Raw genomic sequence first — 23,043 nt, 5'->3', positions numbered from 1 at the left:
ATCTCTGGTTCTGTTCTTGTGGTTGTTTGCTTAGTTTGTTTTTGTTTTATTTAGATTCAGTTGTTGACAGTTGTGAGGCTTTGTTGTTCTTTTTTTTTTTTCATTTTATTGTTCATAGTTTTGATCTTCTTTTTCTTAAATAAGTCCCTTTAAAATTTCATGTAATAATGACTTGGTGATGATAAATTCCTTTAGTCTTACCTTTTCTGGGAAGCACTTTATCTGCCCTTTCATTCTAAATGATAGGTCTGCTGGACAAAGTAATCTTGGTTGTAGGTCCTTGCTTTTCATCAGTTTGAATACTTCTTGCCAGTCCCTTCTTGTCTCCAAAGCTTCTTTTGAGAAATCCACTGATAGTGTTATGGGAACTCCTTTGTAGATAACTCTCTGCTTTTCTCTTGCTATTTTTAAGATTCTCTATTTATCTTTAGCCTTTGGCATTTGAATTATGATGTGTCTTGGTGTGGTCCTCTTTGGGCCCAACTTGTTTGAGACTCTGTGCTTCCTGAACTTATATATCTATTTCCTTCACCAAATTAGGGAAATTTTCTTTTATTATCTTTTTCAAATAAGTTTTCAATTTCTTGCTCTTCCTCTTCTGCTTCTGGCATCCCTAAGATTTGTATGTTGGCACTTTTGGAGATGTCCCAGAGTCTTCTTATTCTCTACTCGTTTTCTTGAATTCTTGTTTCTTCATTCTGTACTGGTTGACTGTTTATTTCTTCCTTATATTCCAAATCATTGATTTGAACCCTGGCTTCCTTCCCTTCAGTATTGGTTCCCTGTTAATTTTTCTTTATTTCACTTAGTGTAGCCTTCATTTCTTTCCTCATGCTTTTGCCGTATTCAATGAATTATCTGAGCATCCTTATCACCAGTGTTTTCAACTCTGCATCTGATAAGATAGCTATCTCCATTTCACTTAGTTCTTTTTCTGGAGTTTTGATCTGTTCTTTCATTTGAGACATATATCTTTGTATTCTCAATATGGCAGCCTCTCTGTGTTTGTTTCTATGTATTAGGTTGAGTTGCTTTGACTCCCTGTCTTGGTGCACCTGTTATGTTGTAAGGGGAAGAGCCTTAGGTATTTGTCAGTGTGGGGCAACCCATTTTACTGCTTTGTGTCACTGTATGTGGGGGAGGGATCAGAGAGGGAACAATGCCACTTTCTTGTCACTCTCCACAGTTTTCCAGTCACTTCACCCACTTTTTGAATGCAATTGGCACTCCTCTGGCTGTTGCCCTGGGGATGGTTCCCAGATTGGGTGGCTTTTATACACATTCTCGGATCCTGGGGGCCATATAAACAGACTCTCCTGAGAGACCAGCAATTTGTTCCGCTGCCCCAACCCTCACTGGCTTTTACAGATAGAAGCTATGAGGCTTTATTTTTCTGGAGCTGGAACCCTGGGCATCACGGTCTCACCTGGCACAGGGATCTCTCCCCAGGTCCCTCCTGGCTTTTATTTGCCATACATTAATATGGGATCACCCTTTCTACCAGTGGTCATCACTGCTTCGCTGCTACCACCTGACCTCCGCCACACTGTGTCCTCTCTGCCCCATCTCCCAATTCCCACCCCTCCTACCCATTGGGATGAATATTTCTTTTTCAGGTCCTTGGTCAGACCTCCATACAGTTCAGTTTTCTGACAGTTCTGGTTGTTTTTTATTTTAAAGCTAGTTGTGATTCTTCTTATGGTTGTGTGAGGAGGCAAAGTGTGTGTACCTATGCCTCCATCTTGACCAGAAGTCCTCTAAGGTTTGGTGTTTCTTAAAAGAAAATGCTTTTAAGGAACATAATTTCAAGGCTATATGAATCAAGTGATCACTTTATTACATATATAAATGTTGAATATGTTGCACATCAGAGACTATTATAATATTGTATATAACTATATTTTAATCTTTAAAAAAATACTTATATGAATCATGGCTGCACTTGAAGCCAACCATGTAATGTTTCAGATTTATTTACTTTTTGTTGATTCCATTCATTATTTATAGCTGTGATGGTTGGCAAATACCAGCCTATATATCTCTATATTTATGGGACAGCTGGCAAGAGATTGTGAGTACATGGGTTATTTTTTGTTGCTACTGTTATTCAGCTAGTGACCATAGTAACTCACTGATTGATGTTCTCATTATAACAACCCCAAAATTATTGGGGTGGACTGTTGACGTTTTTCTTCCAAATTAGTCACTTTAAAACGTAGATAGAATTTGGAGTCAGATATGTAACTTTAAAATTAAAAACTTATTTAATAATTTCCTAGCTTAAGACATCCTTCTTTCTTCCTTGAGCCTTTTTGTCCTCTGATTCCTCTAGTTCTTCGCAAAGAATGTCTTGGAATGGATCCTGTTTAGGTTTGTTAATTTGCATGGCCTTTATGTAGTCAGATTGTTCCTGCTGCCACAATCCCTCAAGTGCTAATGAAGGTCTTGTAGGACAGCATACCCTTAGTGCACTAAACATCAAGACTTAGAGACTATGAGTCTCTTCATCTATGGCAGGGAAGTACTGGCTTTTTAGTTATAAATTGGTCCCTTGATCAGGACATATAATAGCTTTACTTACACATACTTTTGAAAGATCACTAGACTTTTAGGAATTCTATTCTGCCTATGAAATTTTCATAGGCCTCATCCTCTCCAGATGATGCCAGCATTTCCCCATATTCTTCCTTTTTAGACTCCTCAGATCACAGGGTTGAGAATTCCATACAAGCCATATGCTTCACATTCCTCGACTAACATGGATTTCCATGAAAAACAGACAGAATGAAGACAGAGGAGGCATATTATGTTAAAATGTTTTTCTGTGAACATATATGCTGTTAGAATTCAAGTGGTACGTACTATGCTGGAAACTAGTTTGAGAATTCTGGAGTTCTGGAAGGGTGAATATATCTTCAAAAGACTTCATCTGTAGTCTCAAACTATTAAATTATATTTCATGGAAATAATAAAAATCAACTGATTTGTAATTGTTCCTATAATCCTTTTTATCAAAGAATAACATGTGATCTTTACACATCAGTGTTTTAGCTATAGTTCTTTAAATATAAAGACATGGTGATTATGAGAGGTACTTATTTTATATACATTAAGAAAGAAAGAACTTGACTTCCGGCCAAGATGGAGGTGTAGACAGACATGCTGCGTCTCTCTCCACAACTAAGAAGGAATACAACTACCTCAAAACTAGAAACAACCGGAAGTCCCAGAAAATCAAACTGCATGAAAGTCCAGCAAAGAAATACTCATCGAGACATGTAGGAAGAGCGGAGCTGGGGCTGAGAGGACGCTGTGTGGTGACAGCAGGAGCAGCAGCAGCAGCGGAAGCATCAGGCCAGCAGAAAGCACAGTGACATGTTTTTAAAAGTCAGGAGGGACACCTGGGGAGCATTCCCAGCTCCTCACTGGACCTCACAGATCACGGTCCCAGCATTGCTTCTCACTGTGCAGACCAGTGGGGGTTGGGATGGAGGCAGAAACTGGAGGGCTCAGCAGAGTCCACTTGTTTAAAGGGCCCCCATGGTCCTAGAACATAGGCAGACCCACTTACTCTGGAAACGACGTCCAAGGCAGCAGCTAGAGGGGCACTAGTCTGGTGCGAAAGTGGGAGAGGTGCCTGGAAAGGGGGCAAGTGCTGGGCTGGTGGCATTGTTCTCTCTCAGACCCCTTTCCCACATACAGCGCCACAACGTGGTGAAACACGTCGCCCTGTACTGATGAATCCCTAAGGTTCTGCCCCTTACAACGTAACAGGAGTGACAGCTCTACCTGGGACAGGGAGGCAAACAAGCACAGGAGCCTGTCAGAATGAGACAGAGAAGTCTGCCCAAAAGGGGAAACAGATCAAGGTTCCAGTGGGAGAACTAAGCGACAAGGAGATAGCCAACCTAACAGATGAGATAGACAACCTAATAGACGCAGAATTCAAAACACTAGTGATAAAGATGCTCACAGGCTTGACAGATATGCTTGAGCACAGCAAACACATAAGAGAAGAAGTGAAGGCTATGCTAAGTGAAACAAAGGACATCCACACAATACCAGCCAATGGTGAAGGGAAGGAAACCGGGGTTCAAATCAATGATTTGGAACATAAGGAAGAAAAAAAACAGTCAACCAGTGCATAATGAGGAAGCAAGAATTGAAAAAAATGAGGTAAAATTCCCAAATTTTGTGAAGGAGATGAACATACAGGTCTTGGAAGCATGGAGGGTCCCAGGCGAGCTGGAACCAGAGGGGACCACACCAGGATGCATCATGATTGAGATGCCAAAGGTGAAAGATAAAGACAGAGTCCTGGAGGCAGCAAGAGAGAGGCAGAGTTGCCTACAGGGAGGTGCCTATAGGACTATCAGCTGGTTTCTCAGAGGGCATTTTGCAGGTAGGAAGGGACTGGCAAGCAGTATTCAATGTGATGAAAGGCAACCTACAACCAAGATTACTCTATCCAGCAGTTATCATTTAGAATGGAAGGGCAGATGAAATGCTTCCCAGACAAGGTGAAGCTAAAGGAGTTCATCATCACCAAGCCATTATTATATGGAATTTCAAAGGGACTTACTTAAGAAAGAGAAGATCAAAACTATGTACACTAAAATGACAACAAACTCACAACTATCAACAACTGAATCTAAAAAATAAAAACAAAATCCAACTAAGCAAACCAGAATAGGAACAGAATCATAAGTATGGGGATCATTTGGAGGGTTATCAGCTGGGAGGGAGGAGGGGGAGAAATGGGGAAATGTTGCAGGGACTAAGCATAATCAGTTGGTACAAAATAGACAAGGGGATATTAAGAATAATATAGGAAATGGTGAAGCCAAAGAACTTATATGCATGACCTATGGACATGAGCTAAGGGGGGTGGGATTGCTGAAGGGAAGGGGGGTTCTTGGCAGAGAGAAGCAAAGGGGAAAAAATTGGAACTACTGTAACAGCATAATCATAAAATATACTTAAGAAAGAAAGAACACTACCAATTAAAATATGATAATATCATTTTTAAGGATCTTTGACACTTCTTTTTCTTTTCTTTCGAATGATTGTGTTTATTTTTAGAAAGAGGGGAAGAGAGGGGGAGAAACATCAATGTGGCAATCAGCTGGCTCTCACACTCCCCCAACTGAGGACCTGACCCACAACTCAGGCATGTGCCCTGACAGGGAATCAAACCAGTGGCCCTTCAGTTCACAGACTGGCACTCAATCTACTGAACCACACCAGCATATTTTATTGATTATGCTATTACAGTTGTCCCAATTTTTCCTCCTTTGCCCCCCTCCACCTGGTAATCCTTTTACTTCCAGCAATCTCCCTCCTCCTTAGTTCACGTCCATGGGTCATGCATATAAGTTCTTCAGCTTCTCCATTTCCTCTACTATTCTTAACACACATACATGCACACACACACACACCTCTATTTTGTACCTACCAATTATACTTCTTAATCCCTGTAATCACCCCGTCGCAATTCTCCCCCTTCCCCCTCACCACTTATAACCTCCAAATGATCTCCATATTAATGGTTCTCTACCTGTTGTGGTTGTGTGCTAAGTTTGTTTTTGTTTTTGTTTTTGTTTTTTAGATCCAGTTGTTAATAGCTATGGGTTTATTGTCATTTTACCGTTCATAGTTTTGGTCTTCTATTTCTTAAAAGAGTCCCTTTAACATTTTATATAATAAGTTCTTGGTGATGATGAACCACTTTAGCTTTACCTTGTCTGGGAAGCACTTCATCTGCCCTTCCATTCTAAATGATAGCTTTGCTGTATAGAGTAATCTTGGTTGTAGGCCCTTGCTTTTCATCACTTTGAATACTTCTTGCCAGTCCCTTCTTGCCTGAAAAGTTTTCTTTTGAGAAATCAGCTGATATTCTTATGGGAACTCCTCTGTAGGTAACTCTCTGCTGTTCTCTTGCTGCTTCTAAGATTCTCTCTTTATCTTTATTTCTTTTTCCCCACTAAAAATTTTTTTGTTTGTTTTTCCATTACAGTTGTCCCACTTTTTCCCCTCTTTTGCTTCCGCGCACCCTGCCCACCCCTTCTCCCACATTCAGTCCCCACCCAGTTGTCCATGTCCATGGGCCATTTATACATGTTCTTTGCCTAGATCCTTCCCCTTCTTACCCACTTCACTCCCTCCCGCCTCCCCCCTTGTTACTGTTAGTTTATTTCTTGTTTACATACCTCTGATTCAGTTTTGCTCATTTGTTTGTGTTGTTCATTAGTTTCCTGTAATAGGTGATAGCATAAGTTATTTTTCTTTCGTTGCCTGGCTTATTTCGCTAAGCATAATTCTCTCTAGTTCCATCCATGTTGTTGCTAATGGTAGAAGTTCCTTCTTTCTTTCTGCTACATAGTACTCCATTGTGTAAATGTACCACAGTTTTTTGACCCACTCATCTACAGATGGGCACTTAGGTTGTTTCCAGCACTTGGCTATTGTAAATAGTGCTGCTATGAACATAGGGATGCATAGGTTCTTTCAAATTGGTGTTTCAGGCTTCTTCGGATATAATCCTAGCTTTGGAATTGCTGGTTCAAAAGGCAGTTCCATTTTTACTTTTTTGAGGAAGTTCCATGTTGTTTTCCATAGTGGCTGCACCAGTCTGCATTCCCACCAACAATGCACCAGGGTTCCCATTTCTCCACATCCTCGCCAGCACAAGTTCTTTGTTGATTTGTTGATGATGGCCATTTTGACTGGTGTGAGGTGGTATCTCATTGTGGTTTTTATTTGCATCTCTCTGATGGTTAGTGATGTTGAGCATTCTTTCATATGTCTATGGACCCTCTGTAGGTCCTCTTTAGAGAAGTGTTTGTTCAGGTCTTTTGCCCATTTTTGAATTGTGTTGTCTGTATTCTTGATGTTGAGTCATATAAGTTCTTTATATATTTTGGAGATCAATCCCTTGTCTGAGGTATCATTGGCGAATATATTTTCCCATATGGTTGGTTCCCTTTTCATCTTGCTGATGTTTTCTTTTGCTGAGCAGAAATTCTTCAGTTTGATATAGTCCCATTTGTTTATTCTTTCCTTTATTTCCCTTGCCTTAGGAGATATATATCAGTGAAAATGTTGCTACGTGGGATATCTGAAATTCTCCTGCCTATTTTTTCCTCTAGGACTTTTATGGTGCCACGGCTTACATTTAAGTCTTTGATCCATCTTGAGTTTATTCTGGTGTAGAGTGTAAGTTGGTGGTCTAGTTTCACTTTTTTGCATGTGCCTGTCCAGTTCTTCCAACACCATTTGTTGAAGAGGCTCTTTTCACTCCATTTGATGTTCCTTCCCCCTTTATCAAATATTAGTTGACCATATAGACCTGAGTTCTCTCTCTTTATCTTTATGGCATTTTGATTATGATGTGTCTTGGTGTGGTCCTCTTTGGGCCCAACTTGTTTGGGACTCTCTGTGCTTCCCAGACTTGTATGTCTATTTCCTTCACCAAATTATGGAAGTTTTCCTTCATTATTTTTTCACATAAGTTTTCTATTTCTTGCTCTTTCCCTTTTTCTTCTGGCATTCCTATGATTTGGATGTTCACACTTTTGGAGATGTCTCAGAGTCTTCTTATTCTCTACTCATTTTCTTGAATTCTTGTTTCTTCATTCTGTACTGGTTGACTGTTTATTTCTTCCTTATATTCCAAATCATTGATTTGAACCCTGGCTTCCTTCCCTTCAGTATTGGTTCTCTGTGGATTTTTCTTTATTTCACTTAGTGTAGCCTTCATTTCTTCCCTCATGCTTTTGCCGTACTCATTGAATTATCTGAGCACCCTTATCACCAGTGTTTTCAACTCTGCATCTGATAGGTTGGCTATATCCATTTCATTTAGTTTTTTTTGGTTTTTTTTTTCCGGGTTTTCTTCTGTTCTTTCATTTGAGACATATATCTTTGTATTCTCAATATGGCAGCCTCCCTGTGTTTTTTTCTGTGTATTAGGTAGAAGTGCTTTGACTCCTTGTCTTGGCGCCCCTGTTACGTGTATGGGGTGGAGCCTTAGGTAATGCCCAGGACAGGGCAACCTGCTTCACCGCCTTTTGGCTCTGTTTGTGGGTAGGGCTCAGAGAGGGAACAGTGCCACTGCCTGGCTGCTGGAGGCTTACTCGGCATTTGCCCCATTTCCAGTCACTTCACCCACTTTCTGTATGCAACTGGCAGCCCTCTAGCTGCTGCCTTGGTGATGGTTCCCAGAGTGGGCGGGTTTGTATATGTTCTAGGACCATGCAGACCATTTAAATGGACTCTCTTAAGAGACTGGCAGTTTCTTACACTGCCCCAACCGCCACTAATTTTTACAGCCAGAGGTAACCGGGATTTATCTTCCTGGTGCTGGAACCCTGGGCTGTGTGATCTGGCCTGTGGCTGGGATATTTCACTCCCAAGGTATCTGTCCCTATTTTTATCCTCCATATGTGAATGTGGGACCACACATTCCGCCATCTGCCATTGCCTCACTGCCACCACACCACATCCTCTCCACCCTGGTTGCCTGTCCCCACCTCTCCTAGTCATCTGGATGAAATTGGGTTCTTTAAATCCTTGGTTATCAGATTTCCATACAGTTTAATTTCCTGGCAGTTCTGGGTGTTTTTTTGTTTTGAAGTTAGTTGTGATCCTTCTTATGGTTGTGCAAGGAGGTGAAGCGTGTCTGCCTATACCTCCATCTTGACTGGAAGTAGTGACAATATCTTATTGATAGCCCAGACCAGCTCATACCACCCTTTCTTGCTTTCAAATTTTTTCATTTGTTCTGAGGGATTTAGCAGTTTCTCCTGCTTTCTTTCTTTGCTTGACATATCATAGGCTGGCCTTTTGTACATCTCTGTATTGAAATGTAAGACAGCTTCCTCTGTATTCAGGGATCTCCTTTTCTTCAGTCCCTTGAGGCACTTGGTTATTCATTTGCAAAAATAAAAGGTTATTTCTTTAATGATACAGATTTGCTTCTTTTTATATCAAACTTATGCTATCCTGCCCTGTATCTAACGTTTCTTTTGGTATACATGATAACTTTTCATTTTAATAACAAATCATAGAGAAACATTTTGAACCCATTTGAAAGATAATTAAACTCAACACTTGTAGTAACAACAGTGCAGGTACTTCAAATGTTGTGTTGAAGTAACAAGAGTATTTTAGTCTAACCAAGCTCATGTGTGGTCAGGCAATGACAACTACTTCACAGCTGCCACCTGACCAACAATGATTATAAAATGCCAATTGTTGACTGTAAGACATGCCAATTTCAGAGATGTAAAAATATGGGGAAATGTATATTTTTGAATTTCTGCAGTATGGGAATAATTCACAAATCAAGTTTGTAAAGTAACCAATGCCTTGATTAGAAAAATAAAAATATGATGACATTGCCAAGTAGTATGGCAAAGAAATCATACACTTGTAGATTTGGGAAAATACTTAAAAGGTCACCAGGGAACTAACTGTGGCAGAGATGAGCACAGGCTCTAGAGCCAGATAACTGGGCTTACATCCTCTTCCTACTGGTGTGGCCTTGGGCAAGTTAATGTGCCTCAGTTTCCTCCTGTGTATAATACACTACTTATTTCTGAGAGGTATTATTATATGTGCTTAGACCTGTGCCTAGGACATTATAAGTACTTGGTAAGCATCAACTATAATTATTATTTAGAGCAGCATTGATAACCCTAACTTCCCTGCAGAATATTGGTCCCTGGAACTGAGAAAGGAATAAATAAAAAGAGATTATGAAGAAAGAAGCTTGTCCACTTGCTTCCTTTTTTAATGTGAGGCACGAAGCCATTAGAAGTCAGGCACTTATGTGGCCCTCAACAGAGCTGTATAGCTGCTGATAATCAAAACTGTTTATTCAATCTCCACTTAAATTGGCTCTAGCAAGTCAAGTTTCTAGGTTCCTTAATTCTTGGTAGCAGGAAATTCTACCTTGTACCTGACTTGTAACTTCTCAACTAATTCTAAATTTGTTTCTTTCTTTTTGGGTCACTAGCAAAAGTGGAAAGCAGCTGGTGCCCCTATAAGCCAACATGCTCTGAGATGGCTACTGTGAATTTTATTTCAAGCCCAGATATGTGTTCTTTGTCACATATGTTCATATCTTTGATAAAACTATATCATCATTCTAACCTTCAGAAGATTAAAAGAAACTATTTTGGATAGAGAGTAGATAAGCCTTCAGGTACTCTTTTATCTTCTTTATTAGAACAGCTGACAAGTTCAGATACTCTACCAGTGTATGATACCTTAATGTTTTGTGCAAGTAAGAACACTGACCGGATTCATCTCTACACGAAGGTAAGCGTCACACAGATTCTGCTGCTTGAATCATACAAAAGACTTCCTTTTTTTCATGTCTGAATGAAATAATTATATTTATAAAGAGATTGGCATCTACTACTTCCTTCTCTTCTTAAAGCTAATCATCTAATTCTGACATTAAATCAAAGAGAGGCAAACAGCATAGTAGTTAAGAGCACAGACCTCAGAGCCAGAGTGCCTCCGCTAAAATCTGTCACTAATAGGGATCTTGGACACCTTACTTAATTGCTCTGTGTGTCAGTTTCCTCAGCTGTAAAAGCAGAGAGGAGCTGTTGTAATGATAAAATGAGCTAATTCCTGCAAAGTGCTCAGCACGGTGCTTAGCCATAGTGAACTCTCATTTAATATTAGCTCCTGCCCTGACCATTTGTAGCAGCAGCAAGAACAGCATCTTCACAGAAACCTCAGCTGCCCATCATGTTCATTAAACTCTATGAAGATTTAATAACAAGATTGCTCAGATTCCTGCCATAGCCTAGGTTAGCGGAGTTCAAACTTTTTTGTCTCAGTATCTCTTTGTACTCCTAAGGTTTGTTGCAGACCCCAAAGAGCTTTGGTTGATGTGGGTTATATTTATTGATATTTACTATATCTAAAATTAAAATGGAAACAAACATATTCATTTTATTAAGAATAACTGTAATATAAATATATATATTTACACCAATAGTGTATTTTCATGAAAAATATTTATATTTTCCAAAACAAACATAATATTTAATATCCATTTTTAGCAGTTTTTCCTAAAGTCCTAATAGAAGATAGTGGGATTCTCATATCTATCTATGCATGAAAAACTTCACTATACAGTTGGAACAAAATGAGAATCCCCTGAAAGGATCTCGCAGGCCACGTGAGAATCTTTGGCCTGTGTAAACTGGTATGAATATTTGAGGAAAAACAACTTGCTGATATTATAAATACTTTTGTTTGAATTACAGTTTCAAATTTCTAATCTTTATAAGTATAGTGATATCTGTACTTTTTAAACTCATGAGCCATTCTGTGGAAAGAATGCCTTTTGAAAGATAACTTATGTTGGAGCTGTCCAAGCTCAATTGCATGTTACCTAATACACTAAATGGGGAAATAGATAGATTGAATACCATGTGACAATTTTCAGTTCGAACTGAAAATTAGAAGAGGTTGATAGAAGATTGGGAGGTGGCGAGGATCGGGAATACAAAATCTCCAAGCAGCCTCCACTCTAGGTCCACAGCATCTGTTGAGGAACCACAGCCAAAAACGAAGCCAGTCAGCATACTCCTCTGAAAGGCTGGGACTCCAGGCCACTATGTGTGGAACGTCTAGATTTGGGAGGAGCACCAAGGTCTCCTCTGCTTGCCAAGAGGCAGATCTAAGCGCCTGAGCCATCCTATCCCCTTGGGGAGAGAACTCCAGGCCATGCTTCTCAGCCTATTGCTTGAGAGTAACAGAGAACTGATCCCCAGATGGGCTTGAGGATCAAGAAGCCAAAAGTCAGACACCAGACAGAGCACACCACAGGAATTCAGAAGACCTTAAACTCTTATTAAACTTTTTACTCTACACAGTGAAAGTCTTGTGTCCTAAATCATCTGATTAGTGTTTTTCCCACTTTGGGTGGAGATGGGACAGAAACTGCAAACTCCTGGTAGAGGATAGAGTGTGCCAGGCCAAGTACAGTGGCAGCCTCGCTGACCCATCTTCTGGCTCTGCCACCCCGCCTGTGTAGCAGGAGGCTGCCTCATGCTCTTGACATCTCTTGTAATAGGTTCCCATGAATTTTTGTCTGTTCTAAATAATTACATGTCCCATTACCATAAAACATTATCCAGTTAATTTTCTAAACTCTAAGCACATGAAATGTTAACAGGTCTTTTCTCGGCTACGGTAGAGATGAAATATTTCCTTTTTACCTTAGAGGAACTGAAGTAGAAATTTGGATAAAAACCCAGTTCACTACATAAAAGAATATTCCTTAAAAGGAAGAGCAGTAACAGATATTTAGCAGTTTATACCATATTAACATTATAACTTTAAAGAACTGTTTGTTTCAGCCAGAATCCCAAGTCTAATTGAGTTTAGAATAAAAGTTATATATCTCAATTTTTAATCTACATATAGTTACTTTTGTTTGTTTTTGTTTCAAAGTGTCTGTGGGAGCTGTAGTGTTTCTTTTTAGCTGAGAGAGTTAGAATATGGGTTCAAGTTGTTATAATATATTTACAGATGTTCTTCTCCTTGATAAAAAAAATACTTCATGTTTAAACCCACATTTAATTGACTACACCCTTTGGCATGGCGTTCTCGCCCTTGACAGTGAGCGTGCTGGAGACGCTCTATGGGCAGTGGGGAGCCCTCCCCCTCCTCTGCTCAGCGTCCTTTCAGGGGAGCTGTGTGGGTGCAATCTTGTCTAGTGTGCCACCTCAGTTCATCTCTTAGGAAACAGGGCATATTATGTCATCATATCATTCCTTACTTTTAAAATAATTACTAGTGACTACAGACAACATGGATTAATAATGTCTCTTAATCTATAATCAGGATGGAAACCGGATGAACTGTAATTTCATTCCTTTGGATATAAAATTAGACCTTTGGGAAGATCTACCTGCAAGCTTTGAGCTGAAACAAAATCGCTTCCTGGTAAGAATAGTTCTGTGAATTTGTTTTAAGTTAAAACATGACTAATTTTAATGCCCATTTTGAGTTGAATAAAAGCAGAGTACTTTGTGGCCTGTTGCAGAATCACATCACTGGTTGCATTTTAATCAGTCCAAGCAGTGCCTCTGAAATACCCCAGTGCTAAGAATATGTGTGCAGTCCGTTGTCTTGGTGAATAATCACACCTACGGTTGCGGTTTCTGTGGATGGAATCATCCACACATCATTTAATTTCTCATTCACTGGAGTAGCAACTGCGATAGTTGTACCTGACAAAATCATATTCTATCTTTGAAGGTTAAGTTCTAACAATGACAAATTCTGAGAGCTGAGAAAAGACCATGCTGGGTGACTCAATTCACTGTCCAAAGAACCAGCATGTGGCTGAAGGCCAAGGACCTGCCAGGAGACCTCAGTTCTGATCTGTGGCCAATTTAGCTTCACTGGTAAAAGGGTCAGCACGTGCAGGAGCCTACCCAGCATGCAGTGTGTACCACTTTTTATAAGAAAACAGTGATTACATTTTTGCCCTTTTAGTGAAAATCAAACATTGCCCATGGGACGGCTGCACCTGTCTTAAAGGAAAAAGCAGCAGTATGTTATTTCTTTAGTGTCATCTAATCTGCATTCTCAGATTCCAGAAAATAGTGTTACATATAATTGACGAATAAGTAAAATTAATAGTACTCTAATAAAAATACCCCAGGTTTATTTTTCTGTGGCAACTTAAGTTGTTGGGTACAAAGCGATTCTCAAGTGTTGTAGTGTCAGTCTATCACGACTGCCACGCCTGCAGACCCCCAGATCAGTTTTGCCTTGGCCACTGCTTCCAACAGCCAGCCCTCTTTTGGTTTCACTGAGCACACGGCTGCTGCTGGTCCCTGTGTGTGTTAGGGACACGTGCTGGGGGCCCTGAAACAGACCTGCAGAGAGTCTTAGGATTGAAAGAGACCTCTGCGGAACTAGCCAGAGGTGGTTCATAAGAAAGATATGTAATCTGCATCAAATTCAACAAAGCCTTAAATTGTGAAACTCAAAAGCCTATTGGGGGGATATAATAAACATCACTTTCAAGGGAAGATGACTGGCAAGGTGTGTACACTCTTCATTGTCTCCTTTGCTGCCAGGTTTTGAAGTTTGTTCGAGAATGGAGCAGTCTAACTGTCATGAAGCAAAGGATCATCAGGAAAAGTGGGCAGCTGTTCTGCAGCCCAGTTCTTGCTTTCGAAGAGATCACAAAGCAACAAGCCAAACACATTAGTACAAGAAGGTATGAATTGTCTTTCTCTTTTTATTTTGTATTTTATTACTTGTCATTTCTACAGGGGGGTCTGAGGCATTTATGTAACCACTAATGAAATCCTGATGAGTGAAGAGAAAATTCCATATAAAATGACAGCTTATTTTATAGCAACATAATTAGATATTTTGTGAATTTGACCAAATCTACTGGGAATATTGGGTTGTTCAGATGTTTCTCACTATAACTCTCACCAGGAGAGAGGCTGGAGTCACAGGCTGGTGCGACCTGTGACCTGCCCAGCCTGGAACACTCATTGACAACAGGAAAACACTTCCCTGTTAGAACAGCAGAACACACCCCTGAGCCCCTTCCGCCCTGTGCTCCTGTGGTGTGTCTCTTGGGTGCCGTGCACCAGGGGAGCTGGTTCTACTTCACACATCACCGCCCATGTGCTAGGAGCTGTTATGCTTGTGGTTGGAAACTAAATAAAAGGAAAGGTTAAGTGTCTTTTGTTTGTATCTGTTTTGCCTTTATCACTACAGGTCCCTTTTTAACCTCTGGGCACTTACTGGCCTTTCTTGACATCATAATCATCTTTGCCTCACCTAGATATCCCCTTGCATGATCCCCATTTTCTGTAGCTCTTTCCTCAGCATGAAGCAGATTCTCAGGAAGCGCAGTCTGCTGTTCTGTTGCGTCACTCTTGCTTTGGAAGCGATCACAAGGCACCAGCAGCCACATGGCAGAAAAATCCCCTGTAGCTCTTGCTGTCTCCATACCTGTATAATCTCTCTTCATCCCCACATGCCATCCTTGTCCATGCACAGAGGTGAAAAAAATCATCAGTGGTGTATGAGAGGATGTGGTTGATTAAGTTATAACCCCACACAGTGAAAAGTCTCTTCAGTTTATTTCAAAATATAACCTCTGGTATATTAATGTGGGAAAATAAGAAATGATACTTGTGATAAATTATTAAGGGTAAAAATAGGTATTAAAAAAGGATAGAGACACAAATATATGTAATTACTATTAGTGACATAGAAAGTGTCTGGAAGGGTACCTTCAAAAATCTTACCAGAGGTTCTCTAAGACAGTGGTTCGCAACTGGGGGCAATTTTGCCCCCAGGGTGGCAATGTTAGGAGACATTTTAGCTTGTCAAAATTAGGGGATGCAACAGGGCAACATCTAGTGACTATTGCTAAAATCCTACAGTGAACAGGACTGCACTTCCCAGAAAAGAATTATCTGTTTCAAAATGTCAGCAATGCCACTATTGAGAAATCTTGCTCTAGACCATAAGATTAGGGAATTTGTGGAGACGGTAAAGGCTTTATACTTTTTACCAGAATCACAAACTAATGACAAAAAACAAAGCAGGAGCCACAAGTGAACAAATGAAGTCAGGTGTAAAACTAGAAAAAGATGGAGTAGGAGGTAGAACTATGGCAAATTAGAGGTGCATAACCGATCTGACATTTAAATTCATATTTAAAAATAAAATACTGTATGAGTCAAATAAAACCCTTTGATGAGTTGGATTTATTTATGAGCTACCAGTTCCGGACTCGTACCTAACCTCTCTGTAGTGATTGAATTTCCCTCATGAGCATATATATTACTTCATATAAAAATATATTTAAAATACATGTGTATTTATACATATACACATTTACACATACATGTATGCACACATACATAACACAAAGCATGATGCCAATTTTACTTTTCTCAATACTTCTTCCACTACTCCATTTTCTCATTTGTATAACCACAGTCTTAGTTGAAGTACTGTCTTCTCTTTGCATCATCACAATACCCTTTTTAACTGAGTTTATTGCCAGTTCTAGACATATCCCATTGTTTCTCCTCCATCAGATATGGATGACCACTTAAAGAACCTCCTTAGAAAGACGGCTGATCAGGCTAAAAGCAAGTCATAAAATTGATACAAACCAAAGTTAGAAACACAGTGCTATTTATAAAATTATATGTAGATATCTTACAGATAACACTTGTATTAACAAGCAGCAGTATAAATAATTGGACTTGTGTGTTTATTTTCATTTTTTTAGTACTAGCTACCATTTAATAAGCACATACCATGTGCCATGCACTAAATACATAAATTATCTCCTCTACCAACAAGAATATTCACCAAAACAGTTTTTTGTTTTCATTGATTTTAGAGAGAAAGAGAAACATCAATTTTTTGTTCCACTTATTTATACATTCATTGGTTGATTCTTTTTTAAAGTGCATTTCAATGATTATGCTGTTACAATTTTCCCAGTTTTTCCACTTCGCTCCCCTCTGCCCAGTACCCCCCTACCCTCCAGCAGTCCTCTCCATTCGTTCATGCCCATGGGTCGTGCATATAAGTTCTTTGGTGTCTGCATTTTCTCTACTGTTCTTAACATTCCCATCTATTTTGTCCCTACCAATTATACTTCTTAATCCCTGCACCATTTCTACCTTTCTCCCCCTTCCCCCCCACCACTGATAACCCTACAAATGATCTTCATATCTATGATTCTGTTACTGTTCTAGTTGTTTGCTTAGTTTGTTTTTGTTTATGTTTTTTTAGACTCAGTTGTTGATAGTTGTGAGTTTGCATCATTTTAATGTTCATAGTTTTGATCCTCTTTTTCTTAAATAAGTCCCTTTAACATTTCATATATTAAGGGCTTGATGAAACTCCTTTAGCTTTACCTTGTCTGGGAAGCACTTTATCTGCCCCTTCAGTCTAAATGATAGCTTTGCTGGATAGAATAATCTTTGTTGTAGGTCCTTGCTTTTCATCACTTTCAGTACTTCTTGCGAGTCCCTTCTTGCCTGCAAAGTTTCTTTTGAGAAATCAGCTGATAGTCTTTTGGGAACTCCTCTGTAGGTAACTCTCTGTTGTCCTCTTGCTGCTTTTAAGATTCTCTCTTTATCTTTAACCTTTGGCATTTTAATTATGATGTGTCTTGGTGTGGTCCTCTTTGGGTCCAACTTGTTTGGGACTCTCTGTGCTTCCCAGACTTGTATGTCTATTTCCTTCACCAAATTAGAGAATTTTTCCTTCATTATTTTTTCAAATAAGTTTTCAATTTCTTGATCATCCTCTTCTCCTTCTGGTAGCTTTATGATTTGAATGTTGGCACTTTTGGAGATGTCACAGAGTCTTCTTATTCTCTACTTATTTTTGTTTTGTTTTGTTTTGTTTGAATTCTTGTTTTTCATTCTGTACTGGTTGATATTTATTTCTTATGTTCAAAATTGTTGATTTGAACCCTGGCTTTTTTCCCTTCACTGTTGGTTCCCTGTAGATTTTCCTTTACTTCACTTAGTATAATCTACATTTCTTTCCTTATGCTTCTTTCACAGTCAGTTCTTTGAGCATCCTTATCACCAGTGTTTTGAACTCTGCATCTGATAGATTCGCTATCTCCATTTTGCTTAGTTCTGTTTCTGGGGCTCTGTTCTTTCATTTGGGCCATATTTCTTTGTCTCCTCAATATGGCAGCCTCCCTGTGGTTGTTTCTGGTATTAGGTAGAGCTTCTTTGAATCCCTCTCGTGGTGCCCCTGTTACCTTCTACGGGGTGGAGCCTTAGTTATTTGCCAGAGCAGGGCAACCTGCTTCATTGCTTTGTGGCTCTGTATGTGGGGGAGGGCTCAGAATGGACAATGCCACTGCTTGGCTCCTGGAGACTTACTCAGCACTTGCCCCACTTCTAATCACTTCACCCACTTGCTGTGTATGACTGGTGCCCATCTGGCTGTAGTCCTGGTGGTGGTTCCCAGAGTGGGTGGGTTTCTGTACATTCTAGGACCATGGGGGCCCTTTAAATAGACTCTCCTGAGAGGCGGGCAGTTTCTTCTGCTGCCCCGACCTCCACTGGTTTTTATAGCCAGAAGGCTTTATTTCCCTGGTGCTGGAACCCTGGGCTATGTGGTCTGGCCTGGGACTGGGATCACTTGCTCTCCAGGTGTCCCTCCCAATTTTTATCCACCATACATGACTGTGGGACCACCCGTCCATCAGCTGCTACTGCCACTACCTCACCGTCACTGTCTTTGCTGCCACCACACTATGTCCACTCTCTCCCAAGTCTCCATTTCCACCCCTCTTACCTGCCTGGATAAAATTGACTTCTTTAAATCCTTGGTTGTTGGACTTCCATACAATTCCATTTTCTGGCAGTTCCAGGTGTTTTTTAAGTTTTGAGGTTAGTTGTGATCTTTCTTATGATTGAGCAAGGAGGCAAAGTGTATCCACCTACACCTCAGTCTTGACCAGAAGCTTTGACTTGTATTTTTAAGAACTCACTCTGACAGCAGTTGGAAGATTAGATTCAAAGGGTGAGACTCAAATTGGGGGGACAGTTGAGTCAGTTTTCTATTGCTACCATAACAAAATATCACAAACCTCGCAGCTTAAAACAACAGCAATTTATTATCTTATGGTTTTATAAGTCAGAAGTCTGAATTGGCTCTACTGCTTTTTCTGCTCTGGGTTCTATATGGCTGTAATCAAGGCGTTGGCCAGCTAGGCTCTTACGGTAGTCTGGAAGAATCCATTGCTGTGCTCGTTCAGGTTGTTGACAGAATTCAGTCTCTTGTGGTCACAGGACTTAGGTTTCCTGGTTGTCTGTCAGCTGAGGGTCATTCTTAGGTTCTAGAAGCTTCTTCCTAGTTCTAGCACAAGGACCCTTACATCTCAGGGCTAGCAAAGTTGTGTGAACTCCTTGTGCTTGGAAATTGTTCCCTATCTTAAGGTCTGCTGATTAGCAAACTTAATTACATCTGCCAAGTCCCTTTACAGCATTACCTAGGTGAATGATTGAATACCAGGCACAAGAATCCTAGGGAGATGTCTTTAAAATTCTGCCTACCACAAAAGTTAAAAGATTGTAGTAGTAAACCTGGAAAAGAAAAATAATGAGGACTTACATTAAGGCACTAGCAATGGGAAAGGAGAAAAAAAAATGAAGAGAGGTGTTAAGAAGGTAGCTCTAGAGACCTTGGTCATTGGTTAGAGAGAGGGAGGACTCCAGGGAAACTGACTTAGCAGAGCCATGACAGTGAAACTTGTATGCCTGTAACGGGTAGTACTGTGAGGAAGCATGCTGATTCTCGCAGTGGAACCCAAGTCTCAGTAAACTGGAGAAACTATGTCTCTCTGGAAGCAGGCGTGAAGGATGGGGCTGCACAACAGCACTGATTGGAAGTCTGTGTGAGGAGGTTTAGATACTGGATGCCTTTCCCTTCACTATCCTACCAATTTACTTCCTAGAGAAATTGAACCAAAGGGCCATCAGGCTTGGAAGCTCCAAGCACAGTGGACATAAAGGAAAAGGCATAATATGGAAACTGAAGAGTTTCCATATTCTTCACTCAACTTCTAGAATATCAGCAGCCACATTTTATTTTCTAGGCAGAAAATTAGAAGATTCATATCTGAAAAAATAAAATGGCCTCAGAATAAAGACAAGTAATTGATACTGATTTTTAGGAATCCCCTCATATTCAGTGGCTAAATCTCTAACCAGATTATCCTCCAGTGATGTCCACCAGTTTTCAGGCCCACCCAAGCTCAGGGCTTGCAGTCAGCTTTTGAGTAACTCACTCTTAAATGTGAATCAAAGCCAAGATTACCAGCCCTTGTTCTGGTTCCTGAGTGAGTTCCCATTTGTCAGAGGCAGGCCTGATTCATTGGAAGCCCTATTGGGTTTAGGATGACAACTATTTATCTTCTAGCCACAGCTGATCTCCAAAGTGGGTCAGCAACCCAGAACTGAGCAGTGTTTTCATTAATGTTGACCACTTTCCAACAGACTCTCCCCTGCTTACAAAACTTGCCATCCTTTGCTCGCAGCCTCGTTCAGGAGTTACTTAGTAGACAACATTCTCCCTTTCCTACTTGTCAAATTGGAATTTACCATAATCCTTTTGAGAATTGATATACTTTCTAGCAAACCTCAGTGGAAGATTAAATATCGGTAACTCACAACTATGTTTGAAAAGTTTTCAACCCCTGTCCTGATTTGGAGTTGATTGATCTGTTCCTTATGGTTTCCAAAAGCCTGTGCTTAAAACTCTTGTAGGAAGGGTTATTTTTAGTTCTTAAATTTCTGAATAGATTTCTCAGCATCTTTTAAAGTTACTGTTAGGTTTAAAGTTAGGTTTCTAATCCTTTAAACATTGAATAATACTTAAGGCAAGGCTTAATATCCCCTTTCCCCTCAAAGCCAGGAAGCTTTTGAATCCATTTAGAATCCACCGAAATACTTTAGTGAAGTGCTTTTGTCAAGGGAATAACATGGTTGAAGAAATGGGGGGAGAGGGGAGTTTAAGAACTTAAAAGGGCAATTTAGAGAATTTTTTAAAAATTCACTGTGGTTCTTTATTGCTTTAAGAAAGACACACAGTGGGAATGCAAATGTATGGAAAGATAATCACCCTTAACAGGAGGATGCAAATTTAAAGCTATAATGAGGTACCTAGCACCATTAGCAGAGAAGTTTTTAACTAAAGTAACTTGTGCTGGTGGAAATGTGAGGGAACAGGTACTCTAATTCATTGCTGATAGGCCTGTGTGTTGGTACAAACCCACATGAGAGCAGTATGTCAAAAGCTATCCAAAGTTAAAGTGCCCAAGACTTTTGACCCAGCAATTCTACTTCTGGGAATTTATTTTACATATTTTTCATATGTAGAAAATATCATGGATATGAATATTTATGACAGCATTGTTTGTGATAGCAGATACTGGAACAACCAAAATGCCTATTAATCAGAGGCCGGTTAGATATATTATATGGTTTATCCAAATAATGGAATATTGCAACCATTTTTAAAAATAGGGCAATTCTGTGTACTACTATGGAGAGACCTCTGAGATGTATGTTTGGGTAAAAAGATCAAGGTGAAGATTAGTGTGCTAACGATACTACCATTTGTTTTTAAAGGTAAAGAGTATAATAGGGAATGTCTGCTAATGAGTTCAGGTTTCTTTTTGAGGTGATAAAAATATTCTGTAATTAAGTAGTGGTGATGGTTGTACAGCCTTGTGAATATACTAAAGTGCACTGAATAGTGAAATTTAAAATGTTAAATTTACTGGCATAAGTTATGTGTCACTAAAAATACAGAGATAAAGAAATAATTAATTATTTAATTATTAAATAATAATAATAATTGGTTAATTATTAAGTCTACTTTAACAACGTAAAAGAAAATTTCTAAAATTTTATCTACAATTGCACACTTCCATTATGATTTAACTTTGCTTTTCTTATCAAGCTCTCAAATGAAGTACTCAAAAATATGAAGAAATTTATGTTTAAACTGATTTTTTTTTTAAACTACAGTAGGTGTTAACTACCAGAGAAACTGGGCCAAGCTAATTAAAAGGACTTAATTGGGTAATTGCATTTTACCTACTTAAATTCCCCTGTCACCTTTAATTGGAATAACTTTCCTCTTTACTTCCAGTCCCTAAACCATTGTGTGGTATTGATAGTGTTGTATAATAAGGTTTTGAATCCCAGGTCAAGAGTGGCTTCAGTTTAGTGGAAGATTCCATAAACCTCATATGGGCTGATAATAATGGAAACCACCTTGAGATTATAGAAGATGTGATTGAACCTGTTTAAGAAGAGAATCACTTTATGTGGAATGCTGATACACACTATTATAACTGATAGAGGTGATCTGAGGAACCTTGAAGAGAAGGTCAGGAGGGAGGTTAAAATGCAATTAAGAGATTTTCTGCACAGCGTGGTAAACTGTACACTTAAGGCTGCCAGTTGTGCATGCATTTGAGCATTTTTTTATTCCTACACCCATTCCTTTTTTTCTGTAAGTGAGAATTGGTACATAGAATATTGAATGACTCTTGAGTTCCTTAGAAAAAATAAATCTTGAGAAAACTAATGTGGAAGAAAGAGCATTTCCCACATGTGGAGACCAACGTAAAGCGAGAAAATTTCGTTCCCTAACTTTAGCATCAGCACACCAAGTAGATTGTATCTTGCTTTTTCTCCTAGTGTTTTAAAAGATTTTTATACTTATAAATTTTAGAGAGAGGATGGGAGAAAGAGAGAAAGAGAATCATCAAATGCACAACTTATTTATGCATTTATTGGTTGATTTTTGTATGTTGCCTGACCGGGGATCAAACCTACAACCTTGGCATATCAGGACGATGCTCTAACCAACTGAGCTACCAGGCCAGGGCCTCTACTATTGCTTTTGCAAGGAGCAGTGTGACCATGAAATAGAGAAACTCTGCCAGGAGAGAGGAAATCTACTTAACATGTCATTGTTTTAGATACATAACCAAAGAAGATGTTGCTGTAGCCTCAATGGACAAGGTGAAGAATGACGGGGGCCGTGTCCGTCTGATCACAAAGGAGGCCAAGTCTCAGGACACTTCTACAAAGTAAGATTTATTTACTAGTGGGGCATAGTAGTACTAAGACTACTCCTTTAAATCTTTGTATTCATTTTTGAAATAATACTTTACCTTTGTATGGCCACTTTACAGATTATAAAGAGTTTTCACAATATAGTAGCTCTTCAATCCTCCCAGCAATCCTGTGAGGCACATAATGTCCTCACCTTAGAAATTAGAGAAGGGAAAGTTATTTTTAAGACCCTAAGACCAGGTGGACCATGTGACCTGCCCCAGGCCACTGAGATGCTAGGAAACCGGAGGTCAAATATGGGCTCTTCCCCCAATCCTGAGCTCTTTCTTCCATAAGAAGTTTTTTTCCAACACTTCTAATGTGCAGCCATAGAAAATAGGCAAAGCAGTTG

The 23,043-nt window shown here is 39.6% G+C and overlaps 1 protein-coding gene across 3 annotated transcripts in view; it reads left to right on the top strand.

Annotated features, from left to right (window-relative positions):
• Nucleotides 1-23,043, top strand: part of ZRANB3 (zinc finger RANBP2-type containing 3) — a 282,266-nt gene that overhangs the window by 251,496 nt on the left and 7,727 nt on the right. For all 3 annotated transcript variants that reach the window (XM_090267121.1, XM_090267113.1, XM_090267104.1), the window contains 4 exons: nt 10,232-10,323; nt 12,874-12,975; nt 14,121-14,263; nt 22,556-22,666. In XM_090267121.1, the coding sequence (XP_090123247.1) occupies nt 10,232-10,323; nt 12,874-12,975; nt 14,121-14,263; nt 22,556-22,666 (448 nt within the window). The remainder of the gene's footprint in view (nt 1-10,231; nt 10,324-12,873; nt 12,976-14,120; nt 14,264-22,555; nt 22,667-23,043) is intronic.

The sequence above is a fragment of the Furipterus horrens genome, unplaced genomic scaffold (genome assembly GCF_987537825.1).
Source record: "Furipterus horrens unplaced genomic scaffold, mFurHor1.1.pri manual_scaffold_1, whole genome shotgun sequence".
NCBI lineage: Eukaryota > Metazoa > Chordata > Mammalia > Chiroptera > Furipteridae > Furipterus > Furipterus horrens.
The sequence above is the reverse complement of the archived record's forward strand: the minus strand, read 5'-3'. Positions and strand labels throughout refer to the sequence as shown.